Source organism: Mirounga angustirostris, unplaced genomic scaffold (genome assembly GCF_029215605.1).
Source record: "Mirounga angustirostris isolate CCGP_5_RB_7025 unplaced genomic scaffold, mMirAng1.0.hap1 SCAF_17, whole genome shotgun sequence".
In the NCBI taxonomy this organism is placed as follows: Eukaryota; Metazoa; Chordata; class Mammalia; order Carnivora; family Phocidae; genus Mirounga; species Mirounga angustirostris.
The window spans coordinates 39,170,093-39,193,967 of NW_026991725.1; the positions used below are offsets into that span (position 1 = coordinate 39,170,093).

A 23,875-nucleotide genomic window follows, 5' to 3' on the forward strand; every position below is an offset into this window, starting at 1 on the left:
AATCAGTCCATCAGTTAGTACCCTTTGGGCACAGCGACTCAGCTGAATGCAGTCCACCCCATTGTGTTTTCGGTGGAAAGCACAGCTAATGAAGGTTGTGTTGGAAGGAAGTAGCAGGACAGCCAACTCCTTAGCTCACCCTCAACCTGAACCTTGGGCACCCCCTTAGCTCTTTTTTTATTTTTAATTTTTTTTAAAAGATTTTATTTATTTATTTGACAGAGAGATAGCGACAGCAGGAACACAAGCAGGGGGAGTGGGAGAGGGAGAAGCAGGCTTCCTGCTGAGCAGGGAGCCCAAAACGGGGCTCGATCCCAGGACCCTGGGATCATGACCTGAGCCCAAGGCAGACGCTTAACAACTGAGCCACCCGGGCGCCCCCCTTAGCTCTTTCTGATGCTGGTTCTGAACTTGGCAGCAGGAAGCATCCATCCCTTTGTTTCCACGGCCTACTATGCTGCCTTTGTCTAGAGACTCGTCATGGCAAACCAAGATTACTATAATTTTCTTCTACTTCTTCTGCCTGTAATTTCTTTCCCTTCCCCCTCTGATCCATTCTCTACCCTCTTAAAATACTGGGACCCTCTCAGGAACCTTCGGTGACTCCCCACAGTCACTTTTTTTTTTTTTAAAGATTTTATTTGTTTGACAGAGAGAGACACAGCGAGAGAGGGAACACAAGCAGGGGGAGTGGGAGAGGGAGAAGCAGGCTTCCCACAGACAGGACCCTGGGATCATGACCTGAGCCAAAGGCAGACGCTTAACGACTGAGCCACCCAGGCGCCCCTCCCCACGGTCACTTTGTTTTGGCCTCCATATGCCTGGGCATTTTGGCTCCTGATTTCCTGCTTGATGTCGTCCTTCATTTCTTCTCTCTTACTTAGGTCTTCTGCTCTAATTGAACAGATCAGATCACCATCTTTCTTTTTTTTAGCAGGTTCCACGCCCTGAGATCAAGATCTGAGCTGAGATCAAGAGTCGGACTCTTAACCGACTGAGCCCCCTGGGCGCCCCAGATCACCATCTTTCAAAAAGGCTCCATGCTTTTCTTCCTCGGTGCCTTGGTTGAGACCCTAGTTCTTGCTGTGGTTGTTCTCCCTCTTCTTGCTCTGAGGCTTTCCTAAGTGCACTGCTTGGGCCTTGGCCGGCTGCTGCTGCTTTTTAAGATTTTATTTATTTAGGGGCGCCTGGCTGGCTCAGTGGTTAAGCATCTGCCTTCGGCTCAGGTCCTGATCTCCGGGTCCGGGGATCGAGCCCTGCATCGGGCTCCCGGCTCAGTGGGGAGCCTGCTTCTCCCTCTACCTCTCTCTTCTACTCACATACTCTCTCTCAAATGAATTAATAAAATCGTTTTTGAAAAATTATTTATTTATTTATTTAGCGTGAGCTGGGGGAGGGGCAGAAGGGAGAGGGAGAAAGAATCTCAAGCAGACTCCAAGCTGAGCGTGGAGCCTGAAGCACAGCTTGATCCCACAACCCTGAGATCATGACCTGAGCCAAAATCAAGAGTCAGCTGCTCAACCAACTGCGCCACCCAGGTGCCCTGGGCCTTGGCCTCTTCTAGGAAGGGATTCCTGGCCCCCCCACCCCTGTTTGCAATTCTCATTTAGTATGTCAATGCCAACTTGAATATTAGTTATATTTTCTCAGAATCTTCAAAACCTGGCTGTATTATAAATCCCTGTTGTGAAGGGACCATATTTTATACTTTTGTGAAAACAGGAACATTCCTTACCCTTAGTGAATGCATACAGTTATTACACACGGTAGGCACTGGATAAATGTCTGTTTCCTTCATCAACCCTTCTCTTTATTATCCACCAAGACTTGCATGTGCTAGGCATTTCAGAGGTTGGTAGAACTGATTTAGTTGGATCTTAGATCCCACCTTACTTTTTAGAAATCAACCCTACCTACTGAGGCATTATTTCCACATGATAAAATGCACTTGAGTATATAGTTCAAAGAATTTTGACAAATGTATACACCCTTGTAACCACCACCCACAATCAAGATATTGAACAAAAGACCCCTGTGCCCTTTGCAGTCTTTCCCTCCCCACGACCCTAGTTAACCCCTTATCTGCTTATTGTCACTATAGATTAATTTTGCCTGTTCTAAGTTTTATGGAAATGGGATCATATGCTATGTGCTCTTTTGTGCTCCTTTCACTCAGCAAATGTTTTGAGATTCAGCCACATTGTTGTGTGTATCAATACCTCATTCTGTTTGGTTGCTGGGCAGAATTCCATTGTATGGATATACCACAGTTCATTCACGTGTGAGTGGACATTTGGATTGTTTCCAGCTTTTGGCTATTTTGAATAAAGATGCCATGAACATTTGTATACAGTTTTTTTTTTTGAGGAAGTATATTTTCATTACTGGGACATCTAGTGAGTGGATACTCAACTTTATCAGAAACTGCCAAAATGTCTTCCAGAGTGGGTGTACCACGTGACTTCCCACCAGCAATTTATGAGCTCATATCCTCACCAACACTAAATATTGTCAGTCTTTTTCATTGTAATCATTCTAATGGGTGTGTATTGATATTGGGGGCACCTGGGTGGCTCAGTGAGTTAAGCATCTGACTCTTAGTTTTGGCTCAGGTCATGATCTCAGGGTTATGGGATGAATATATTAATATAAATGTTAGCATTTAATTTAATTAATATTTATTTAATATTAATTCCAACCTACGAACATGGCGTATCTCTCTATTTATTTAGGTCTTGAATTTCAACAGGCCTTACATATATGTTTTTAAAAGTCATTCCTAAGTATTCGCTATATTTCATTATAGCATACAGGAATTTAATCTATATTTGTATTTTGTATTTTGACCTTGTATCTTGTAACCTTGCATACTTATTTGTTTTGTCCCTTAGAATTTTTCCTATATGATGTAGTCTTCTGCAAATAAAGACAGTTTTACATGTTTCTTTGCAATCTTTATGTCTTTCATTTATTTTTTCTTCTTCTTCTTCTTCGTCTTCTTCTTCGTCGTCGTCTTCTTCTTCGTCATCGTTGTCTTCTTCTTTCTTCTTTCTTCTTTCTTCTTTCTCCTTTCTTCTTCTTCATTTAAGTAAGCGCTAGGCCCAGCCTGGGGCTTGAACTCATGACCCCGAGATCAAGAGTCCCATACTCTACCTACTGAGCCAGCCAGGCACCCCTCTTCTCCTTCCTTTTGAGTCTTTATTCTTCACCTAGGTGGCACTTTGTTCATATTACTCATTTCCTGGTGATAGTAATGGCAAGTATTTATTAAGACTTACTATTTGCTAACTACTGTACTGGACCCTCTGCATATAATATTTCATGTCATTCTTGTTGCTTCTTTGTGAGATAGGCATCATTCTATGAATGAGGACCCTGAGGCTCAGAGAGACAAGTAATTTGCTGAGGATTGATACATGTTGGAGCCAGGATTTGAACCAGGGGTATCTGGCTTTGAAACCTGTGCTTTCTCTCACAATGGACCAGGGGTAGAACTGGCCCTTTAAGGATCTAGCTGCTGGTTTCAGATCAGACAGTTGAGGACAGCTCTTTCCCAGAATCCCACCTATGGAGTGATGGGAAAACAGACTCTTAGAAAAATGTCCTGCTCCTGGCTGCCCTCTGCACGCTGCGGTTCCAAGTCCAGCAGAGTTATTTCACTCCTGTTGTGTTGGCAGAAGGAGCCAAGCACAGTCCCCATCTGGCTTCTGGTGCCTTGCCCTGTGTGGCGACTGCCTCATCCAGCCCCTGCTGGGACGGGGTGCATGGGGACCTTGAGCTGTACTCGTAAACAGGGCCTGGGCTGCGGGAGTCAGAGCGGCCTTGGGGAGATGCGCATTCGTCCTCTCAGGATCCCATTTCCGTTGGCTGCCAAAGACCAAATGTCAGTGCGTTGCGCGCGGCTGCTTCCAGCGTCCCTGTCTGTGGCTGACCCTCCGGGGCTAGCTCACTCAGCTCCGAAAGCCTCGGCTGCAGAGGGCCTGCAGGGGTTGGGAGAGACGGGGAAGCGCAGGCCCGGGGGGCAGTACTAATGCTGTCTTGTGAGGGATCATGTGGCGTTTTGGCGTGGGGTTGGTGGCCGCAGAGCCTTGGCCTCCTGGCTGGGGTCTCTGGACGCAGCTTTTTTCTTGTTTCTAGACAGCTCTTTTATGGATCAGTTCTCCTGGGCTTCTGACCAGCTCCACTTACTGAGGCTCTGCTACAGGCCCCAGAAAGAACTGCCCCTGTCAGCAGGTCAGTGCCTTCTCCACAAGTTGTCACTGGGCACCAAACCAGATTACTCAGGGGCACTCTACCCAAACACTCCCTGGCCTGAAATGGTTAAAGTGGGTTGGCTGCCAGGATGCATGGGTGAGGGTCCGGGATTGTGGGGGGTGTTGTCAGATTGGATCACCCATCCTGGCAGGTGTCTGCCCAGGTGCCTGGTGAGCACTGCCCTGTCAGCAAAGCACACGAGAGGCGCAGCTCTGTGGCACGTGGGCACGTGTGTGGGGGGGGGTGCGTGGGTGGGTGCGTGGGTGCGGGCACGTGTGCGTGGGGTCCAGTTTACCTTAATGCTAACCTTTATTTATTTTTAAAATTAATTAATTGTTTTCCTAATCTTTACTTTTTTTTTAAAGTTTTTATTTATTGGGGTGCCTGGGTGGCTCAGTCGTTGAGCGTCTCCCTTCAGCCCAGGTCGTGATCCCAGGGTCCTGGGATCGAGCCCCACATCGGGCTCCCTGGTCCGCGGGAAGCCTGCTTCTCCCTCTCCCACTCCCCCTGCTTGTGTTCCCTCTCTCGCTGTGTGTCTCTCTGTCAAATAAACAAAATCTTTAAAAAAAATAAATAAATAAAGTTTTTATTTATTTAAGTCATCTCTACACCCAGCTTGGGCTCAAACTTACAACTGAGCCAGCTGGGCACCCCTAGTCTTTATTTTATTTATTTTAATTTTTTTTTTTTTTTAAAGCTCAGGTGGGAACTTGGAAGGCTGGGCTTCTTTTTATTTATTTATTTATTTATTTATTTATTATTTATTTATTTGCGAGAGAGAGCACAGGCAGGGGAGAGGGGCAGAGGGAAAGGGAGAAGCAGGCTCCCTGCTGAGTGGGGAGCCTGACGTGGGACTTGATCCCAGGACCCCGAGATCATGACCTGAGCCGAAGGCAGATTCTTAATCAACTGAGCCACCCAGGCTCCCTGTAATCTTTATTTTTTAAAAGCTGGGAAGCCAAGGGTTTTCCTGCTTGCTGCAAGTCAGCGAGTAAGGGCATATGCAGAGCAAAACATAGTGTGTCTCTGAAAATGAGGGTTCGAAGGAGGGAAGCTTCAGCCCTCCAGCGCGCCTTGGGGAAGCCCTCTCCCTCCCAGCCTCAGAGTGGAATCCGCCTGAAGCTGAGTGCCTAGGGAACCTGTGTTGCCAGGACAGGGCCGGCTGAGCTCCGGTGCCCCAGGCTCCAGTCTTTTCCATGTGCCACTCTACTGTGTAGACAACACCGTCGTGTTTCTCAGCAACCTGGACTTACGGGGTGTCTCCCTTCTTTCTCTCCAGATGCTTCGACTGTGACAGAGTCACTGGGCCTTGTCCATGCTGGGGAGGAGCCTTCCTTTTGGGGGTGACCGCATTCATCTGGGCATGCCTGCAGTACTCTGGGCCCATGGATCCGAAGGAGAAGCACACGGTAGGGCCGTGCTTGGTGCCCTGATGGGTATTGTCTGTGTGGCTCTGTTGGACTCTCTCTACTTGTGTTGGCCTGGGAAGTCCTCTTTTGGGGGGCTTTAAACCAAAATGAGAGAGGGGGTGTGGCTCTGAGGATGGGGGTACGGGATGGCGACCCCCCCCCCCGCCAAGAGGATGCTGTTGCTGGGCTGGGAAGCTCTCGGGGAGCTGGGAGCACAGGACAAAGGGTGGGGACCGGTGAGCACAGCGACATGGGAGCAGGTTTCTGATTTAGGTTGGCTCCGAGCCAGTCTTCCACTTCTTGCCCATGGGTGTGTAATTTCGTTTGTTTGCTCTTTGCTAGGGCTCTGCCCCAACCTGCTGAGCCATGTTGAGTATGGTCGGGCACCCTCTCTGTGGTTAGGGAAGAACTCCCCAGTCAGACTCCAAACACAGCTGCAAAGCCAGCTGGAGGTGAGGAGCCAGGAGGCCCAGGCACCCGCAAAGTCGGCCCCCTCCTCCCAGCCTGACACAGGATGCCTCCCAGCCTCCAGGTACGCTGCCCTGGCCTGGCAGTCGATTTGCTGGCATCAGAGTATCCTTCCTGTGATGGAGACTGCCCCAGAGGGGGTCCTTCCATCTCTTGGCTGGACTTCTGCCACAGCTTCCTATGGGTTCCTCTGTCTCTGATCTCCTTCCTCCACTTGCTGTCAGAGAAAGGTATCCGAAATGCAGAGCTGACCTTTGTCACCTCTGCTTAAAAGTCACCAGTGGCTCCGTTCCGCCTGCTGAGTGCTGAGTGTTGAGTGTGGCGGGCAAAGCTCACCATCATCCTGCTGCTGCCTGTTGGCCCCACATCCCTAGCCTCCCCTGCCTTGGCCTTTAGCACTAGTCATTCTGAATGCTTCAGAATTTGGGCACACTGTCCACATTTAGGCTCCTGCTTTTTTCCTGATAAACTCCTCCTATTCTTTCTTCACGAGCCATCACCTTCTCCTGATAAGCCCTCCTCCCCCCTCCAGACGTCCCTCCTTCCAGCATTCATACTATCTCCACCACTCTTCCTGCCACCGTGTATTGAACTAATCTATCTGTCCCACCTCATCCCAGTGTCCCTGGCTCCTAGCATAGAGCCTGGCATGCAGCAAGGGCCCAGTAAGTATTTATCAATCGGAACTTACAGACAGCGACCTTCCTGCCAAAGAGATCTTGGAAGGTCTGGAGAGGGAGCTGTGGGTCCACACGCTGGGTCCCTGGGGGTGCCCGGCTGCCTGCTGACTCGTTCAGCTCCAGGCTTCCCATGCCTCTGGGCCAGCTGTGGAGCAGGCTTGGAGGCCTGAACCTGAAGCAGGTGTGTGCAACCTCCTGCTCACAGGTAGCTCTGACCGCTCTGCAGGTGTCCATCCTATGAGTGATTGGCACAGAGGGGACCAGCCATGGTGACTTCTCCCCTAGCCTGGGTGCAAGGCTGCTGCGTCCAATTGCAAGAGCTGTTCACTTCCAGGGGGGCACCCTCTAGAAGCTTTACTATTGTGTGATGTGGTGGCCTACCTGGGTGAGGCTGAGTGTCTCAAAAACAGGACAGTATTGTCCCTGGTTCCAGCCTGTTGCCGAAACACCACTTCCTAGTGAGTTGGGGAAGTATAGTTCTGTGAGCCAGTGGGCTGGCTTCTCTCTCAAGCCTGGCGAAGAACACTTGAGAGTCCAGGATGGATAGCTCTCAGGGGCCATTTTTCCTACAGGATTTTTCCTTATCCTCTTTGTCTTTCTGGAGAGATGAGTCCTGAACTAGAAATATCATCAGCCGTATTCATGGAATACCTCCTTGGGGTTGGTGGAGCTCTGGGCCCTGGGGAGGTCGCCCCCGGCTTGGAGAGGCTGATAGTCTAGCTGAGGAACTAGTTGTACAAGCAACTAAGAAACAGAACCAGACAGGGTTTTTACCGGAAATGGCTTGTGAGCTGTACACATGGGCTTCTAAAGATTACCCCGTGGCTCCAACAGTCGGGGCTTCTTGGAGGCGTGGGAATGAAGAGAGCTGGATGGCGGAAGTTGATCGAAAGGGGCCTGTCGTCCCCTGGCTGTAGCCCGGGATCAGCGTGGCTGTTGCTGGTTGCTTAACTGCTCCCCACCCCCCATCGTGACCTCCCAGTCCTCCGTGTCCCCGTCAGAACCTCCTCTCCTCTGTCCCCAGTCCCCTGTGGTGGACGTGCTATGGCAGTGAGCGTCTGGGTTTCTGTTTCTTGGGTGCAGTGCACCCCTTTTTGCTTGCTGAGGTGGGCAGTGCAGGAAGGGGGCAGGTTGGGAGTCTTGCAGAGCCCTCAGACCCTGTGAGCTATTCTTTCCAGGGCCTGTCATGCAGGAGGCGGAGTTTGCCTAGTTGTGATGCCCACAGAGCGGGGCCTTGGTAGAAAGCTAAGGGGAAGTGTGCCTGGGAGCAGGGGCCAGGGGGGTGCCAGGCTCTCCTTGGCAGTTTGCTAAGGCTGCAGCCCACTGCATAGCTGAGCCCTCCTCCCCCTGGCCTGCACCTCAGGGAACCTTCTGCCCTGACCCTCTGGACTGCCTGGCCCTTCTTTTCCTGCTCCCATTCAGATCTGGATTTGGCAGAGGTGGGGCGGGGGGCCAGGGAGCTGTGCTAGGGAAGGGGGCGAGGAGAGGCTGGCTCGAACTCAGCTGAGGCTCTCTCTTCGCCTCCCTGCAGCTGGTGACGGTGGAGATGGTGGAGATGGTGTTGTGGGTGTTGTCTGGGAAACAGGGCCCTGGAGAAAAGTGCTCAGGCTCCAGCCTGCGTTCTCTAGTTCTTGGACCTGTTGGGCTGCTTCCTCTCCCTTGGGGTTTTGCAGCCCTTTCCTAAGGGTGGCCTGGACATAGGCTGAGAAGTTTCCAGTCTACTTCCAGGGCCGCCCGTGTGTCAAATTCGGGGTCCCAGAGTGATGCGCAGGCTCTGCTGGCCACTCCTGGAGCCACAGGTCACTGGGTGGGAGTTGAGGCCTCATGTCCGCAGGGCTCTCCTGTCTCAGAAGCCCTTTGGCAGGTGTGTCTAAATGCGACTGCGCGTTTATCAGCTGCTGACTGAGCTCTGCTGTTGGGGGTGTTCCCCCCTCCGCCCCCCGCAACCTGGTGGGAAGGTGTTAGGTCTTAGGTATTGGAATCCTCAGAAGCCCTTCCTGTCTGCGGGCTCTTCCCCCTTCTGCTGGAGTCTCTGCTGGAGTCTTCCACTGGATTCTTCTGCTGGCTTCTGGCCCCCTGCTCTGCCTCCTAGAAGTCACTGCTCCAGGCTTCCCAATTGCCAGTCCTCCCCCACTCCATGCTGGATGTGCTGCTATTAATAACGGGCAAGGCCCCCCCTCCCCTCCTTCCTGCAGCTATAAGTGTGGGAAGAGCTGCTGTTGGCGTGGCTCCATACTGGGAGTCTCTGAGGGATTTCGGGGAACTCTCATGGATGGCGGGCACCTACCTTGCCCGGTGACTTGGGCCCAAGGAGGGGTGGTCTGGGGAGAGAGCCCATGTAGCCCTGGGTGCCATGGTTGCCCTCGGGCTCCCACAGCCATCTCCAGCACAGTCTCCTCCTCCCCATGCGTGCACACCCGGCTGGCTGCGGGCGCCCGTCCGCTCACCCCTCGGTGGCCTCTGATGAATGGGCCAAGCTCCTGGGCATCTGGCAGAGCATCTACAAACTTTCTCCTCCCTCCCTCTCGCCTGCCTCTCCCTCCCTCCCACAGCCCTGTTGCTGCACTGCCTCCTCCTCCCTCCCTAAATCTGCAGCGTGACTGGAAATAGGCTGAATTAATCAGCAGACTGAAGCTTCACTCTGCACGGATCCTGCGGCACCTCTCCGGCTCATCGCTCCCACGCTCCCTGGCCCACTCCCCTCTTTTCCTCTCCTCTCTCTCTCTCTCTCCCCGCACCCCCCCCCCGCCCCCGGTTCCTGCTTCTTCTCTCTCCTTGAGGGTGGTGTTGGAAGTTCTGTAGTTGACTCCTTGTGGCTCAGGCTCTACCCCATGCTCTTTAAGCAGACAGAGCTATGGATGCCCCATCAGGGCAAATGCACCAAAGTGAGTATGCTAACTTGGTTTTATATTTCTGTTACAAACGCCTTGTTCTCTGCTTTGTGTGCAAGGCTTTGGCTTAGCAATTGCCACAAGTCTTGAAGATGGGTGCTCAGATTATGAGGTAGCTAGGACCGAAGAGGGAGGCTGAGAATGGGAGCCACGATGCCTGTGTGTCTAGGGAGCTGCCAGCCAGGCTCCCAGAGCAGGACCGGAGCCGCGTGTCCCAGTGGGGCATCCTGTCGAGTTATGCTGGGGCCTGGGTCTCCATGCACAGGTGATGGGAAGCCCCGGATCTGGATATCAGCCCTCCTCAGGGCCAGGCAGGGGGCTCTTTTTTTGCTGGACCACATGGGTCATTGAGATAGGAGCAGCCAGGGCCCGGCTGATTTCTTCCTAGTCTGCATGGCTGCAAGAGGAAGAAGATGGGTGGAAGTGCCAAGGTCAGCCTGAGCCCTGAAGACAAAGAAGCTTGAGGCTTTGATTTGCCTGGCTGAAGATAAGATTTGTGTCTGGCCAAGCTCAGAAGAGGTTTATCATGGCTACTAACAAAAGACCCAGCTTCAGTGACTTAGGCATTATGTTGGAGTCCATCTTTGGGTCCCCTCCCCAACTGTACTGTCCCAGAAAGCTGTGATGGTGGGGACCTGGTTCAGGGGCCAGCCAGTTCTTTTTTTTTTTTAATATTTTATTTATTTGCTTGAGAGAGAGAGTGAGTGCGTGCATGAGACCACACAGAGGCAGAGGGAGAAGCAGACTCGCTGCTGAGCAGGGAGCCAGACGTGGGGCTCGATCGCAGGACCCTGGGATCATGACCTGAGCCGAAGGCAGACGCTACGCTGACAGGCACCCAGGCGCCCCAGGGCCAGCCAGTTCTAATTAGCTCTCTGCTGTTGTCAAGGCTGAGGGTCACAGTCTAAATTCGTAGCCTATCTACCTGTGCCTATGGGACCTGCATTCTGCTCCCAAAATAGGTGAAAGTGGGAAGGAAAACAGTGGCCGTGGGGACAGAGCCTGTGAGGAGTCCTGAAAGGACGAGGGCTGGGGGCCAGGGGCTCTTGGCTCTGGGCCACCTGGGAAACCTGACCGAGGGGGTGCAAGAGAGTTCAGGGGTGTTGGCTCTGGGAAGACTCATTAGATTGCCCCAGACACTCAGCATCAGGCCCCATAGAACTGGTCCTGTTCAGTAGCGGGGTTTTTGCAGTTCTGATTGGACAGATAAGAGTTCTTTCCCCACCCTTCTCGTCTAAATCCCCATGCCCTCTCAGTGTCCCCCTTTTTGAAAAACAAACAAACAAAAAAGATTTAATTAATTAATTTATTTGAGAGAGAGAGACAGAGAGAGAGGGCAGGGGGCCGGGGTGGTACGAAGGAGAGGGAGAGGGACAAGCAGACTCCACGCTGAGCATGGAGCCCATCACAGGGCTCAATCCCATGACCCTGAGATCATGACCTGAGCCAAAATCAAGACTGGATGCTTAACTGACTGAGCCACCCAGGTGCCCCCCAGCCCCCACCCCCAGGTTCCCCCTTTGATGATGGAACAGGGAGGAGAAGCCCAGCTCTTGATGGGCATTTGTGGCCAGCATCTCCTGAGCCTGGGCTTCCTAGAGCCTCAAGTTACTTTGTTGGATCCAGTTGAGCCTGAGCATTTAAAGCGGGATGCTTTTACCTGCAAAGCATTGGTGTAAGTGGAGAGGCGGGCTCCTGTCCCCCCTGTGGTATAGAGTTCTGGCTTGGCCATCACTCCTCTCCCCAGGAACATCCTGGGAGGTGTCTGGCAGTGGGGTGGGGTGGGAGATTTGGAACATCTGGGAAACAGGAAGAATCTCTTACTCTCTCTGGGTACTTAAGGCTGGGACAGTTTTTCTCACCCTTCTTGGCCCCAGAGGCAAGAAAAGGACACCTTCAGATGGCACGTGTATGAGTTGGGTCCTTATTTCTCAAACCAACCATATGCATCCTTGCACGGCCTCCCCATGGGTGCCCAGCCTAACTTGTATTTTGAGAAAGGCTGGCAGAGCCTGCTGGCCCAGGGCCCCTTTCTTAATTTCCTTTGAAAATGCTGAAGTTCCACCAAGTTCCTCAGCTTTGGCTCTTACCTTGCAGGGCGGGGAAGCACAATGAGAGAAACAGTGATTTTACCCGTAACTGGGACTCTCCTGCTGGAGACAGGGTGAGGTGTTGTTCTTTCATGTCACTGAGGGGCCGAGGCAGTTGGAGAAGTGTGGTTGGGGCCATGGAAAGTGGGCTGGCCCAGAAGGCTGTGTCCTTGCCCCAGGGCCTACCTGTCCGGGCAGGCACTTTCTCCAGGAGGCGTGTGATTACAGAGTGGCTATTTTCCCTCTGCTAGGCTGTCTTTAATCGCCAGTCTGGAGTTGGTGTTCCTGGCCGGACAAAACATGCGTGGGCAGACACACACAGTCAGCTCGGCAGGCCTCCTCTGGCCCTGCCCCAGGAGCATCTGCCCCCTCTGGCCCATACCTCCCAAACCTGGAGAGCAGCAGTTTGCAGGTGCTAGGAACCTGGGTGCAGAGAGAGAGAGTGAATCCATTTCTGGGTTGTGGAAGGGGGGCACCTGGAATGAGGCGGCGGATGTCAGGGCGGCCACAGGACAAGAGGAGGGGAGTTGCTGATGTCCAAAGTCTAAAGGCCTGGCTGGGGGCGTGGGGGGTCCCCTGGTTCCCTGGCTGCCCCCTGAGCCCTTGCCTGCCTTCCGAGCATGGTCCTCATCCCAGACCCGTTGGCTTCCCACGTGATCTGCAGCCTGGGATTTACCCTCCCTTTCTCCTGCCAATCCCCGTTTCTTGTCTCTTTGGCGGGCAGCCTTTCCACCACTGCAGGCCAGCCTTTCCTGCCTCCAGAACATTTTCACACTGCAGTGTTTCTGGAGGCCTGGCCCAGGAAAGTGCATCTTGGGAACCTTCACCTCTCCCCCTGCGGAGAGAGAGCTCACAAAGTGGAGCCTGAGGGAGAAGGGGGCAGTGGGGAGGGGCAACATGGGAAGCCCCATTCGCAGTGGCTGTGCTTTCCAAATCCTCTTCTTTCCTGGGTTGGGTGGAATAGGCGTCACCCCCTGGGCCAGCCCCTTAGACACGAGAAGGCCTCTGGTCCCCTTCTTCTCTCTTCCTCCCGCCGTGCAGGAGACTTTCTCCCCTTCCGTGCCAGGAGTCAGGGAGGCAGACGTACAGACCTGAGCTTACCTGATACTCATCTGTCCTGGACCACAGCTTCTCAGGAAGGCCCCAGGATCTCTGCCAGAGGGAGGTAGATGCTCTGGAGTAGAATATTTACCCATACTGGGGTGTGGGCCCTCTGCCCAGAGGGCCATATCTTCCGGAGCTGAAATAACCAGTTATCCCCTCTGGGGAGAAGCAGCTCTTATCTTCATAATCCCCCAAAGCCAGCATGGAGAGCAGGGATTAGGGGAGATTTAGGCAAGGGATCTGGGAAGTCTTGGGGCCAGGCTCACTCTGGAGCCCATCCTCATCCCTCAGGCCGAAAAAGCTAGTAATGGGCTAGTGTGGGGGCTCCACTCAGGTGCGTCCTCCCAGGGTGGGTCTGCTGGGGTACTGCCCCCGAGCAGCAGCCCCTTCTAGTCTTGGAGATGTGTGTCCTGTGAGCGGCAAGGCTGCCAAGGAGAGCGGTGGCTATGGAGACAGGCATGGAGGAGGAAGTCTGGAACGTCAGTGGGCAAAGCCAGGGCAGACCCCAGGGAAGGCAGAGGGGGAGCAGGGGCGGGCCATGAGCTGAGGTAGTCAGGGAGTCACCAGCTTAGCCACCCTTGGTCAGGACTCAGTAGATAACCCCAGGCCCTTTCTTAGTGCCCCAAGTCTAGGGCTTTGCTCCTCTTGCTCAGGAACCTTTCCTGGTGGGAGCTCACATTGGTGCTCTTGGGAAAGACCCAGTTCTCCGCCAGCACTCCTTTCCCAGGGGTGTTCTTTTTCCCAGGACCCCCGACCTGGGGATCTGTGCGTCAGATGCAATGTGTGCATTGGCCTCACCTTCAGAAGTTTTGATTCGGTAGGTTTGGGGTGGGACCTGGACATCCACGTTTTTAGAAGCCCAGGTATTTCTGCTACAGACCCCGGGTTGACAACCCCTGATTAACGTGTCACCGAGATCACTGAAGCTATGTGTGCACTCATTCTTCCATTCATCCAGCCGGTGGCCATGGGGCCACTGCTGTGTGCCTGGCACTGTCTCGGCAGGTAGTTGGAGGGATGTGGAGAGGGAAGAATTCAGTACCTGTTTTCAAGGAACTGGCAGTCTGGTGGGAGAGCCAGACGAGTCAATCTATAATGACAGTTCTCCACAATGCAGACCGGGAGCCAGCTTGGCCAGGGTGCTCTTGGAATACAAACCTCTCCCCGTAAGTGCAGTCCTTGGCTTTGGGAAAATTTCCCAGAGCAGGTGACGTTCGAGCTGAGGCTTGAAGGGGAAGAGAGAGGTGTCTGGGGCCGGGAGCGTGTGTCCAGGGAGGGAAAGCACGTAGAGGTACTTGCACCCGAGCTGGAGAGCACGGCTCGCGTCAGGAATGGAGGAAACGCGGGCGAGGAGGCTGGAGAAGCTGGTGGATCACAGGTCCTGCCCCGGAGTCTGGGCTCGATTGGAAAGATAAACAGGGGTCGGTTGAGGCAATGTGTGCTGCTCTGACTGGATGTTGCCGTTGGCTTGGAAGAGTTGGACGCTGAGGGGTGGGAGGGGGCGGTGGTCACTGCAGGAGCGGGGCTGTCCAGCCGGGAGGGCCACACTCCAGGGTTTGGGTCAAATCCACTCCTAGGGGCCCGTGAAACAGCAGTGCAGCCATTGAGTAAACAGGTCAGCATTCAGGGCTGTGCCTGGAGGTAAACTTCAGGAGTTGGAAGCTTGGTGGTGTGGTGGGAGACTCCACGATGGCGGCCAAGGTTGTCTTGGAGACGTACGTGAATTTGTTAAGATATCCTCGGGATGGGCTGTGGGGTGGATGGAGGGGAAAGAAGAGCCAGTCAGAGAAGGAGAAGACAGGGTGAGGCCCAGGAGTGGGGCTGTCAGTAAGGAGAGGCCAGGCCAGGCTCACACAGGACAGCATGGGTGGTACCCAGTGCCGCCCAGGACCACCCCATCTGTGCCCTGTTCCGCCACCCTCGGTGACAGAAGGTGGCGTCGCAGGTCCTTCCCTGGGAGCAGTTGTCCCTTGTCTGAGATTGTGTCCTTCCTGATGCCGGAGTGTCACGATATGCTGCCTTCTGTGAAATGGTGGAAACAGTATTTGGTGGGTTTTTTCTTAATGCTTTTACCTAGGAACAATGAAGAGCTAGTGTCTCCTTGTTAGTTCCCCTTTCCCCACTTAAAAAAACCCAAAAACCCACTATTTTTTGGCTCCTGAAATACACAGATGGCAGCAGAGGTCGATGGGGAGGTGAGGGGCGAGAGCAGTGTGTGGGGCCGGGAGATGCCGATGGCCTTGGAAGGTGGGTTAGGAAACACTGAGTGGAGAAAGTTGCGTGTGTTTCTGTTTTTAACTTGGCCTTGAGGAGTAGGGGACTTTTAACGTGGTGGAGATTTGTGCAAACACCCTGAGGGCTGGGGGGCTGGTGGAGGAAGAGGAGGGAGGATTCGGGGAGGGATGACAAGGGCCCGGCCTGCGGCCTGCGATGGAGGGCCTCTCTGGGCAGTGCCCTGGGGCCTCCGGGGCGATGCTGAATGCTGCCTGCTTCGCCTGCTTCCTCCAGGGCGAGCCACCCTTGGCCCTGGGCCTGTCTACCCGGAAGGCCCTCGGCATCCTGCAGGAGCAGCTGGAGACGGTGCTGGAGGGACACCTGAAAGAACGGAAGAAATGTCTCACGTGGAAGGTGAAGCTTCTTCCCGGGGAAGCCGGAGCCGAGGTGGGATGGCAGAGAGGCGTGGGAGGCCCAGGCTCGGGCCCGGGAGCCGGTGCTCACGCTGGGCGGCGTGACCCAACTGAAGCCTCGCTACAACTCAGAAGGAAGCTGGGGCTGCCTGGCGGAGTGCTGTCCTGACCCCACTTGCTGCAGGAGCCCAAGCGGCTGGACCCCAGCCGAGACCAAAGCCAAGAGAGCGAGGCAGCCCCAGGCCGGGTCAGGCGGGCGTGGGAGCAGGGCGGCCAGATGCTAGCAGGATGCTGCCTCCCGGCTCCTTCGCCGGGCCCCTCACTCCCCGCTGCCCCTCCTCAGGAGCTGTGGAGAAGCAGCTTCCTGCACCACAGTAACCGCTGTTCCTGCTTCCACTGGCCTGGAGCCTCGCTCATGCTGCTGGCTGTGCTGCTTCTGCTGGGCTGTCATGGGAGCCAGCCGGCGGGCAGGTAACCTTCCCTCCCCGCCTCTCACCCGGGGACCCCCCCCCAGGGGCGCTCCCCCCGCCCCAGTCCCAGTCTGCCTTGTTAGGAACCCTCGGTCCTTTGACTGGCTGCTGTCAGCCCCCGAATGAGACACTCCTTTCAGAAGGGACTGGGGTGGGGGGTCTCGGGTTGGCTGGGTGGGGGAGCCCCTCTCCTTGCTAGTACCCCCTCACCTCTTCCCACCAGCCATGGGGTGGAGCTGGTGAATGCCTCAGCACTGTTCCTCTTGCTGCTTCTCAACCTCATCCTCATCGGGCGGCAAGACCGGCTGAAGCGTGGGGAGGTAGAGCGGAGGCTCCGAGGGATCATTGACCAAATCCAAGGTGAGGCCGAGGGTCAGGCATGCTGGGTGGGAAAGGGTGCCTTGTGATGTGTCAGCCCTACGAGCTCTTCTCCTGAGTCCCCGCCAGGAGTCCAGCACAGTGGCATTGCCTACGGTCAGCATTCTGGGGGCTCTTGGCATCAGGAGAGTCAGAAGGCTGCCCTGCCCCTTTTGAGCAGGACAGTGACAGCCAGGGACATGCAGGCAGTGGCCTCAGCATGGCCTGCAGGGAGGCTGATGGTGGCCCAGTCGGCTTGCAGGCTTGCTAACCACGGGAGACTAACAGAGAAGACCCTGTCTTGGCAGGAGGACAGTTGAGGTTTTCTCTTCCAAGTCTGTCTTGTCTGGCGGTACTGGGCTGGGGCAGGTAGGAAGATGGGCCAGGGAAGTTGAAGACCCGCAAGACGCAGGGTTGGGGGCCCAGAGCCGGGAGCCCAAAACGGAGCAGCCCTGTTCCTAAAGAAAGGAGTTGCTCCATCCCATTTCTGCTCGTTCTTTCATTCAGATAGTGTTTGTTAAGCCCCAGCTATGGATTGGGAATATTAGGCTCTTCTGAGAGACAGTGGTTCCCGCTTTCCAAGGGCCTGTGGTCTTGTATGAAACACCTAGTGTCGGAAACCTCTCTCGAACCTGACTGGGCGGTGGACGTTTGAATGCTAAGTGAGAAGGGGTTGCTTCATTCTGAAATGATCAGTTAGCTGCAGCCATGTGCCCGGCGTGGGAAGTACAACGGTGACCGAGAAGGATGGGCCCTGCTCCTCGGGAGCTTAGTCTCTTGCTCAGGAACCATCACTGGCTCCCTCTTGCTTATCAAAGCTGCCCAGAACCTCTGGGCCAGGCTCCAGCCTTTCTCTCCAGATTCTTCTCTTACTGTCATCATCACCCAAAAGCTCCTCCCCAGTGCCAAACTCACCATGGACCTCCCTGCTTCTGTGCCCTTGTCCTGCTGTCCGCCTGCCTGGCGTGCTCCTCCCTCACTGGGCTCCAGCTGACGGATCTGGCCCATCCTTCAAGACCCATCTTAAACTTAGCTCCCTTTCCCGTGAAGCCACCTCTGATCGCATCGGCTCCCCTGAGCTCCTGCAGCGCTAGGATATTTCCTAATGCCCTGAGCACGTGTTTGCCTTGATTTGTGTTATCTGCCCACATACATCTCTCTTTTTGGTTGCGGCTCCTCCTCAAGGGTAGGGACTTGTGTCATCTTCACCTTTGACCTTTGCATCCCTCAAAGCCCTCAGCAATGCTTGTGAAATGTATTTGAATGGAGTAAGGGTACAAAGAATAAGAGCTTCAGGTGTTCAGAGGGGTAGAAGGGCCTGGGCTGGAGTGGTGGGAGAGGCTTCACAGGGGAGGTGACCTTGAGAGAGGGGCAGTGTTGGAACGGGTGTTGTGGGCCACTGCAAGCCTTTTGGGAAAGGAAGGAGAGCAGGCAGAGCTCCACGGCGTGTGCTGGGTGGCTGATGTACGGAGCTGTGGGTGAGGTGGTTTCCTTCCTTCCGTTCTCCTCAGATGCACTCAGGGATGGCAAGGAGATCAAGTGGCCAGATGCCATGTACCCAGACCTCCATATGCCCTTTGCACCGTCCTGGTCCCTGCACTGGGCCTACAGAGATGGACATCTGGTCAACCTGCCAGTTGGCCTGTTGGTAGAAGGAGACATCATAGCTCTGAGGCCCGGCCAGGAATCGTTCGCCTCTCTGAGGGGGATCAAGGTAGCTCGAGGCTTTTCTTCTTCCCTGGAAATGCTGTGGGAGCATCTACAGGCAATGGTGGGAGGGTCCCAGGGCTTAATTCTGAAGCTTCCTGGCCGGTTCACAGGCTTCTTGGCAAGGACTCTGGAAGAATGGAGAAGAGCTGGAACATCTTTCTCCTTCTTGTCCTTTCTTTTCTCTGACGCTTAAGCTGCTAGGAATCCAGTTCCACAGCCCCCCGCTGCCCCCCCCCAACCACCAGCTGACTCTTTGCTAACCAATGGTTCCTAACCCAGTGAGGTATCTCCACTTAGCTGGAATTGTCAAGGGAGAGTGGCCTCTGATTGAACCAATGCCCTCCTTGCCCTCCTCCCCTGACTCTCCGGCAGGATGATGAGCACATCGTCTTGGAGCCCGGAGACCTGTTTCCCCCTTTCTCTCCACCGCCTTCCCCCCGGGGAGAAGTGAAGAAGGGACCACAGAACCCCCAGCAGCACCGGCTCTTCCGTGTTCTTGAGACCCCTGTCATTGACAACATCAGGTCGGCTTGCTGCCCTGCCTTCCGCCTGGCCCCTGACTTCTCTCCCCTGGTGCCTTCAGGAGCAGGGGGCGGGGTGACAAGGAGAGAGCCTGGTTTATACTGAGCCCCCCTTAGGGTGGGCACCTCTGTGGATTCTTTGACGTCTTATGAGAATTCCTAGCCTGGGTGATTGTTCCTCCCCCGTTGGAAATCTGAGGGGACAGCTCTGGAGGCTGCCCCAGACCCCTCTCCCAGGGGGCCCCTTGGTGGGGGCCAGGGAACAACAACATGGCCTGACTCAGTGATGCCCAGTGCAGGTGAGTGTTTCCGGCCTCTCCCCTGAGGGCTTGCCCAACTGAAGGGTCATCCCTTTCTGCAGATGGTGCCTGGACATGGCCCTGTCCCGCCCAGTCACCGCTCTGGACAACGAGAGGTTCACAGTGCAGTCGGTGATGCTGCACTATGCAGTGCCTGTGGTCCTGGTGTGTGAGACGGGCCTCGCGGGGCAGGGGAGGGGGCCAGGAAATGGGGGAGCCTCAGGGCCAGACTTGGGTGAGCGCGTGAGTGAAGACGGGGGCGCCCAGAGTGAGACGGCCAGTGCTGGGGCTGGGGAGGGTATGAGTGGGCAGAGGAAGGGAAGCCTTAGAGCCTGGGTCCCTCTCTGGGTGGGGGACTAAGGCTGCACTTCTGCTGTTCCCCAAAGGCTGGCTTCCTCATCACCAATGCCCTGCGCTTCATGCTGAATGCCCCTGGTGTCACCTCCTGGCAGTACACCCTCCTCCAGCTACAGGTAACCCCCACCCTTGCCACTCTGTGATGCTTTGCTCTTTCCTTGGAGGCTGGGTCCCTTCATCGTGCCCTGGCTGTCCCTCCCTCTCTGTAGCCCAGGGGTCCCTCCGGCTTCAGCTTAAGAATGCCTGCTCCCCTTTTCTTCCTGCCCTGGACAGCTGTCCCTTTCTACTCAGGGAATAGCTTCAGGGCTGGGGAAGGCCGTCCGTCCCTCCCTCTTTCCAGACCAGTGGCTCTTTGGGAGCCTTTGGTGTGGTTTGTGCTTCCCCAGGTGAATGGCGTCCTGCCCATCCTCCCCCTGCTCTTTCCAGTCCTCTGGGTTCTGGCAACCGCCTGTGGAGAAGCTCGAGTCCTGGCTCAGATGAGCAAGGCCTCTCCCAGCTCCCTGGTAGGTTGTTCCAAGGCATCCTGGTGACAGTACAAAAAGAACACAATTCGGGAGCAAAAAGAGGGTGTCAGCTGTGCCCCAGCGAACAGGTGCGGAGGTCCAGCCCCACTGTGGGCGCCGTGCACGGGCAGGCCCTGGGCAGCTCTCTGTGTGGAGGAGCCTCCAGGCCAGGCCCCGGGAGGCGGGGGGCCGTCCATCCTGGCACTCAGCAGATGGGATTCGGGGACTGCCCGGGTGTCCTTTACCAAAGGCGTTGGGAGCCTTGCTGGTGTGGGCCCCCCCGCCCCCCTTGCAGCTTGGAGGCCATGTGAGGGCGCCTCCCTGAGCTAGTGGCCTCCGCTCCATGCAGCTCGCCAAGTTCTCAGAGGACACTCTCAGCAGCTATACAGAAGCCGTCTCCTCTCAGGTACACTCACCTGGGACACCTTCTGCCCCAGGCCCCTGTAGCCACCAACCTGAGCTCCCTCAAGCTGGCCCCTTCCGGAGCCCTGGGACTCCCCTACTTTATGGCCTTGGAGTCTCCTGTCTCATGGGGGCAATGCGCTCTGCCCAGACAAATGCCTGTCCATCCCAACTTCCTGGTGTCCCCGGACTGTTTCCTCTGCTGGCCCCAGAGGCTATCTCTAGGGAAATAACACGGACTTTGTCTCTCCCCCCAGGAAATGCTGCGCTGCATCTGGGGCCACTTCCTGCGGGTGATCCAAGGGACATCGCCGACCCTGAGCCACAGCTCCAGCCTGCTGCACAGCTTGGGCTCGGTCACGGTGAGGGCGGGCCCTGTGGGAGGACCCCGCCTCCACTGGCCTGCTGCCTGGCTGTGTCCCGGTGCCTGCCCACCACTTAAGTGGACCCTGGCAGGTTGGGGAATGCCAAGCCCCCCCTCCCCAATCCCCATCTCTCTCTGCAGGTCCTGTGCTGTGTGGACAAACAGGGGATCCTGTCATGGCCAAACCCCAGCCCGGAGACTGTGCTATTCTTCAGTGGGAAGGTGGAGCCCCCACACAGCAGCCATGAGGACCTAACCGATGACCTGTCCACCCGCTCCTTCTGCCATCCCGAGGTAGAGGAGGAGGTATGGCCGGCTCCTGGGGACCCAGCTCTGGGCCGGCCAGTGGCCTCAGGGAGGGCGAGGCTGGGAGGGAGAAGGAAGGCTCGAGCACCGTTAGGATCTGCTTCTGGGCCGTTCAGGCAGAGCCTCCACCCCAGACAGTGGGGGGACATAACTCCCTGCCTCCCCGGTCCATGGCAGCCAGCGGGACCCTGGTCCGAGGCCTGTGCTCCTTGTTCTCCTCAGCCCCACGAACGAGATGCCCTCCTGGCCGGTTCCCTGAACACTAGCCTGCACCTTTCCAATGAGCAGGAACGTGGCGACTGGCTGGGTGACGGTCCCAAGCCCCCTGAATTCTACTCTCACCACAAAGCACACGGCCGCAGCAAACACCCATCCGGCTCCAACGTGAGCTTCAGCCGGGACACGGAGGGCGGTGAAGAAGAGCCTGGCAAGGTGAGAGGAGTGCAGACAGCAGCCTCGGGGTGTCCTGGCCTCCCCGCTGAAGGGGCCAAGGGGTGCAGCCCGTCCTGGATGGACGGAGCCATAGGCACAGATGTGGCGGCCTCCATGCTCAGGCCTCCAGGCTCGGCCATGCAGGACGGCCTCCTGAGGCCTAATCCAGGGCCTGGGGCCCTTCCAGGAAGGAGGCCCTTTCCCCTTCTCTGGGTCTTACAGATGGTGACTGGCTGGGGCAAGGCCCTTCCTTCTGGTCACAACCTTCTGAAGACAGAGGGCTGGCGGCTCCCCCTGGAGAAAGAGATCCTCCACTGTTCCCTCCCTGCTCTGGGCATCCTTTTTTTAGGCACTGCCATTGCTGAGCAGAGCTCCCAGAAGCAGCCAGAAGGCCAGCAAGGACGGGGAGAGGGTTTCCGGGAGGGCAGGGAAGAGCACAGGCGCGAGCCTGCTCACTGGGAAGGGGGTGCGTTCTCCCCGGCTGAGGCTCCCCTCTCTCTTCCCCGTTCCGCTGCGGCCCAGCCCGGGCTGGAGGGCGAGCCCTACGAAGCAGAGGACTTTGTGTGTGACTACCACTTGGAGATGCTGAGCCTGTCGCAGGACCAGCAGAACCCCTCCTGCATCCAGTTCGACGACTCCAACTGGCAGCTGCACCTCACGTCCCTGAAGCCGCTGGGTCTCAATGTGCTGCTGAACCTGTGTAACGCCGGCGTCACCGAGCGGTTGTGCCGCTTCTCCGACCACTTGTGCAACATCGCCCTGCAGGAGAGCCACAGCGCCGCCCTGCCCGTGCACGTGCCCTGGGGCCTCTGCGAGCTCGCCCGCCTCATAGGTGCGCTGGGAGCCCCGGCAGCTCCTGCCCCCCCCCCCCCCCCCCGGAACCAGGCGCTGCTCGACAGTGCTTCCTAGTCCGGGAAAATAACCAGGGGCATGGGGAAAGGGGGAAAGAACCAGCCCAGCCTCACGGGGGTTCTCTCCCTGCGAGGGAGGGAGGTGCAGGTGCTCCCGGACACCCCGAGCTGCCGTCCCTCCCTCCCCCCGCAGGCTTCACTCCTGGGGCCAAGGAGCTCTTCAAGCAGGGGAACCACCTTGCGCTCTACCGCCTCCCCAGTGCCGAGATGGTGAAGGAGACCTCGCTGGGGAGGCTCTCCTGTGTCACCAAGCGGCGCCCCCCGCTCAGCCATATGATCAGTCTCTTCATCAAGGACACCACTACCAGTGAGCCTTCCAGGCTTGGCCAGCATCAGGCCAGACCTTCCTGGAGCTTGGCAGGGCGGGACTTCTTTTAGGCGTCCCTTTTTGGGGGGGCCCCGGGCAGATGCGCACTAGGCTCCTTCTGGAATCTTCCTCAGATGCGGCAGGGATTGGATTTGGGGACTGGTGCTGGGATGGTGGCCACAGGGGTTGGGGACTGTCCGCAGGGTTGCAAGCCCACACAGGCCTGGGGAGTCCTACTCCCCAGGGGCTCCCTAGCACCCTTCTCAAGAATGGCAGGGTGTTACCTGAGGCGGTGGCAGTAGCCTGGGGCACTCATGGTTCGGCCTCGTCCTCCCCGCCTCAGGCACAGAACAGATGCTGTCCCATGGCACGGCTGACGTGGTCTTAGAGGCCTGCACAGACTTCTGGGATGGCGCCGACATCTACCCTCTTTCAGGTTCTGACAGGTGGGTGAGGAAGCACCCCTCGTGCTGATGGCCGACAGCCCCTGCCCTCTGCCCGCCTGACTCACAGGCATGGGGGCATCTCAGGGCCACTCGCCTCACTTCTTCCCCATTTCCCTGGCAGAAAGAAAGTGCTGGATTTTTACCAGCGGGCCTGCTTATCTGGTTACTGCTCTGCCTTCGCCTACAAGCCCATGAGCTGTGCCCTGTCCTCTCAGCTCAACGGCAAGTGCATTGAGCTTGTGCAGGTGCCTGGCCAGAGCAGCATCTTCACCGTGTGTGAGCTGCCCAGCACCGTCCCAGTCAAGCTGAGCACGCGCCGCAACAGCTGGAGCTCGGACGGTACCGTGCACGTCTGTCCCGTTGGGGGCCCCCAGCGGGGAGGGCTTCCGGAGCGCCTTGGAATCGATCGTGGCGGAGGGAACTGTGGGGGCACCGGGCCTGGAGCACCAAGGTGGCACTCGCTGTCTGGTGGCGCGGGCAAGTCCTTAGCCTTCTCATGGTGCTTGCTCTGCCCTCCTCACAGGCTTCTTGTGACACTCCGGTGCGATAGCAAAGGGCTTTCTTTGAAAGTTGTAAAGCAGCAGTATCTATAGACCATTAGGCTTATTTGACCAGACAAAAAGGCCAGGTTTCAATGCTGCTGGAACAGAGGGACTCAGAGCCGCCCCACCCCTCCCCCAATGCCACCAAACAGACAGACCTCACAGGGTCTTCTGACCCAAAAGACCATGAATCGAGGCCACGGCTGAGAGTGAGGGCAGCCCCCTAGCCCTGGACCAGGGCCGGGCTCTATCGTTACTCCTTAGGATCATCACCTGACTGATGAGTACCTTTCATTGTCTTTTCTCCTGTGTCTGTTGGCTCCTTTATGTGTCTTGGCTGTGTGTGTGTGTGTGTGCGTGCACGTGTGGCTGTGTGTGTGGTCCCCTGGGGCCCACATGCTCGTTGATTCGGGTGTGGCATCTGT

General features: G+C 56.2%; 1 protein-coding gene across 15 annotated transcripts in view; it reads left to right on the forward strand.

Moving 5' to 3' along the window:
• TMEM94 (transmembrane protein 94) overlaps nucleotides 1-23,875 on the forward strand; it is a 34,738-nt gene that overhangs the window by 5,433 nt on the left and 5,430 nt on the right. For 2 of the 15 annotated variants that reach the window (XM_064582491.1, XM_064582490.1), the window contains 18 exons: nucleotides 4,138-4,233; nucleotides 5,534-5,663; nucleotides 15,405-15,524; nucleotides 15,867-15,994; nucleotides 16,193-16,353; nucleotides 17,862-18,064; nucleotides 18,433-18,584; nucleotides 18,943-19,045; nucleotides 19,267-19,353; nucleotides 19,624-19,740; nucleotides 20,090-20,146; nucleotides 20,400-20,504; nucleotides 20,648-20,812; nucleotides 21,035-21,244; nucleotides 21,767-22,076; nucleotides 22,289-22,462; nucleotides 22,806-22,908; nucleotides 23,030-23,247. In XM_064582491.1, the coding sequence (XP_064438561.1) occupies nucleotides 5,640-5,663; nucleotides 15,405-15,524; nucleotides 15,867-15,994; nucleotides 16,193-16,353; nucleotides 17,862-18,064; nucleotides 18,433-18,584; nucleotides 18,943-19,045; nucleotides 19,267-19,353; nucleotides 19,624-19,740; nucleotides 20,090-20,146; nucleotides 20,400-20,504; nucleotides 20,648-20,812; nucleotides 21,035-21,244; nucleotides 21,767-22,076; nucleotides 22,289-22,462; nucleotides 22,806-22,908; nucleotides 23,030-23,247 (2,437 nt within the window). In that variant the 5' untranslated portion in view covers nucleotides 4,138-4,233; nucleotides 5,534-5,639. Of the gene's footprint in view, nucleotides 1-4,137; nucleotides 4,234-5,533; nucleotides 5,664-9,560; nucleotides 9,697-15,404; nucleotides 15,525-15,866; nucleotides 15,995-16,192; nucleotides 16,354-17,861; nucleotides 18,065-18,432; nucleotides 18,585-18,942; nucleotides 19,046-19,266; nucleotides 19,354-19,623; nucleotides 19,830-20,089; nucleotides 20,147-20,399; nucleotides 20,505-20,647; nucleotides 20,813-21,034; nucleotides 21,245-21,766; nucleotides 22,077-22,288; nucleotides 22,463-22,805; nucleotides 22,909-23,029; nucleotides 23,248-23,875 lie in introns of those variants that run through there. The other 13 variants (XM_064582495.1, XM_064582498.1, XM_064582494.1 and 10 more) reach the window with 9 other exon arrangements.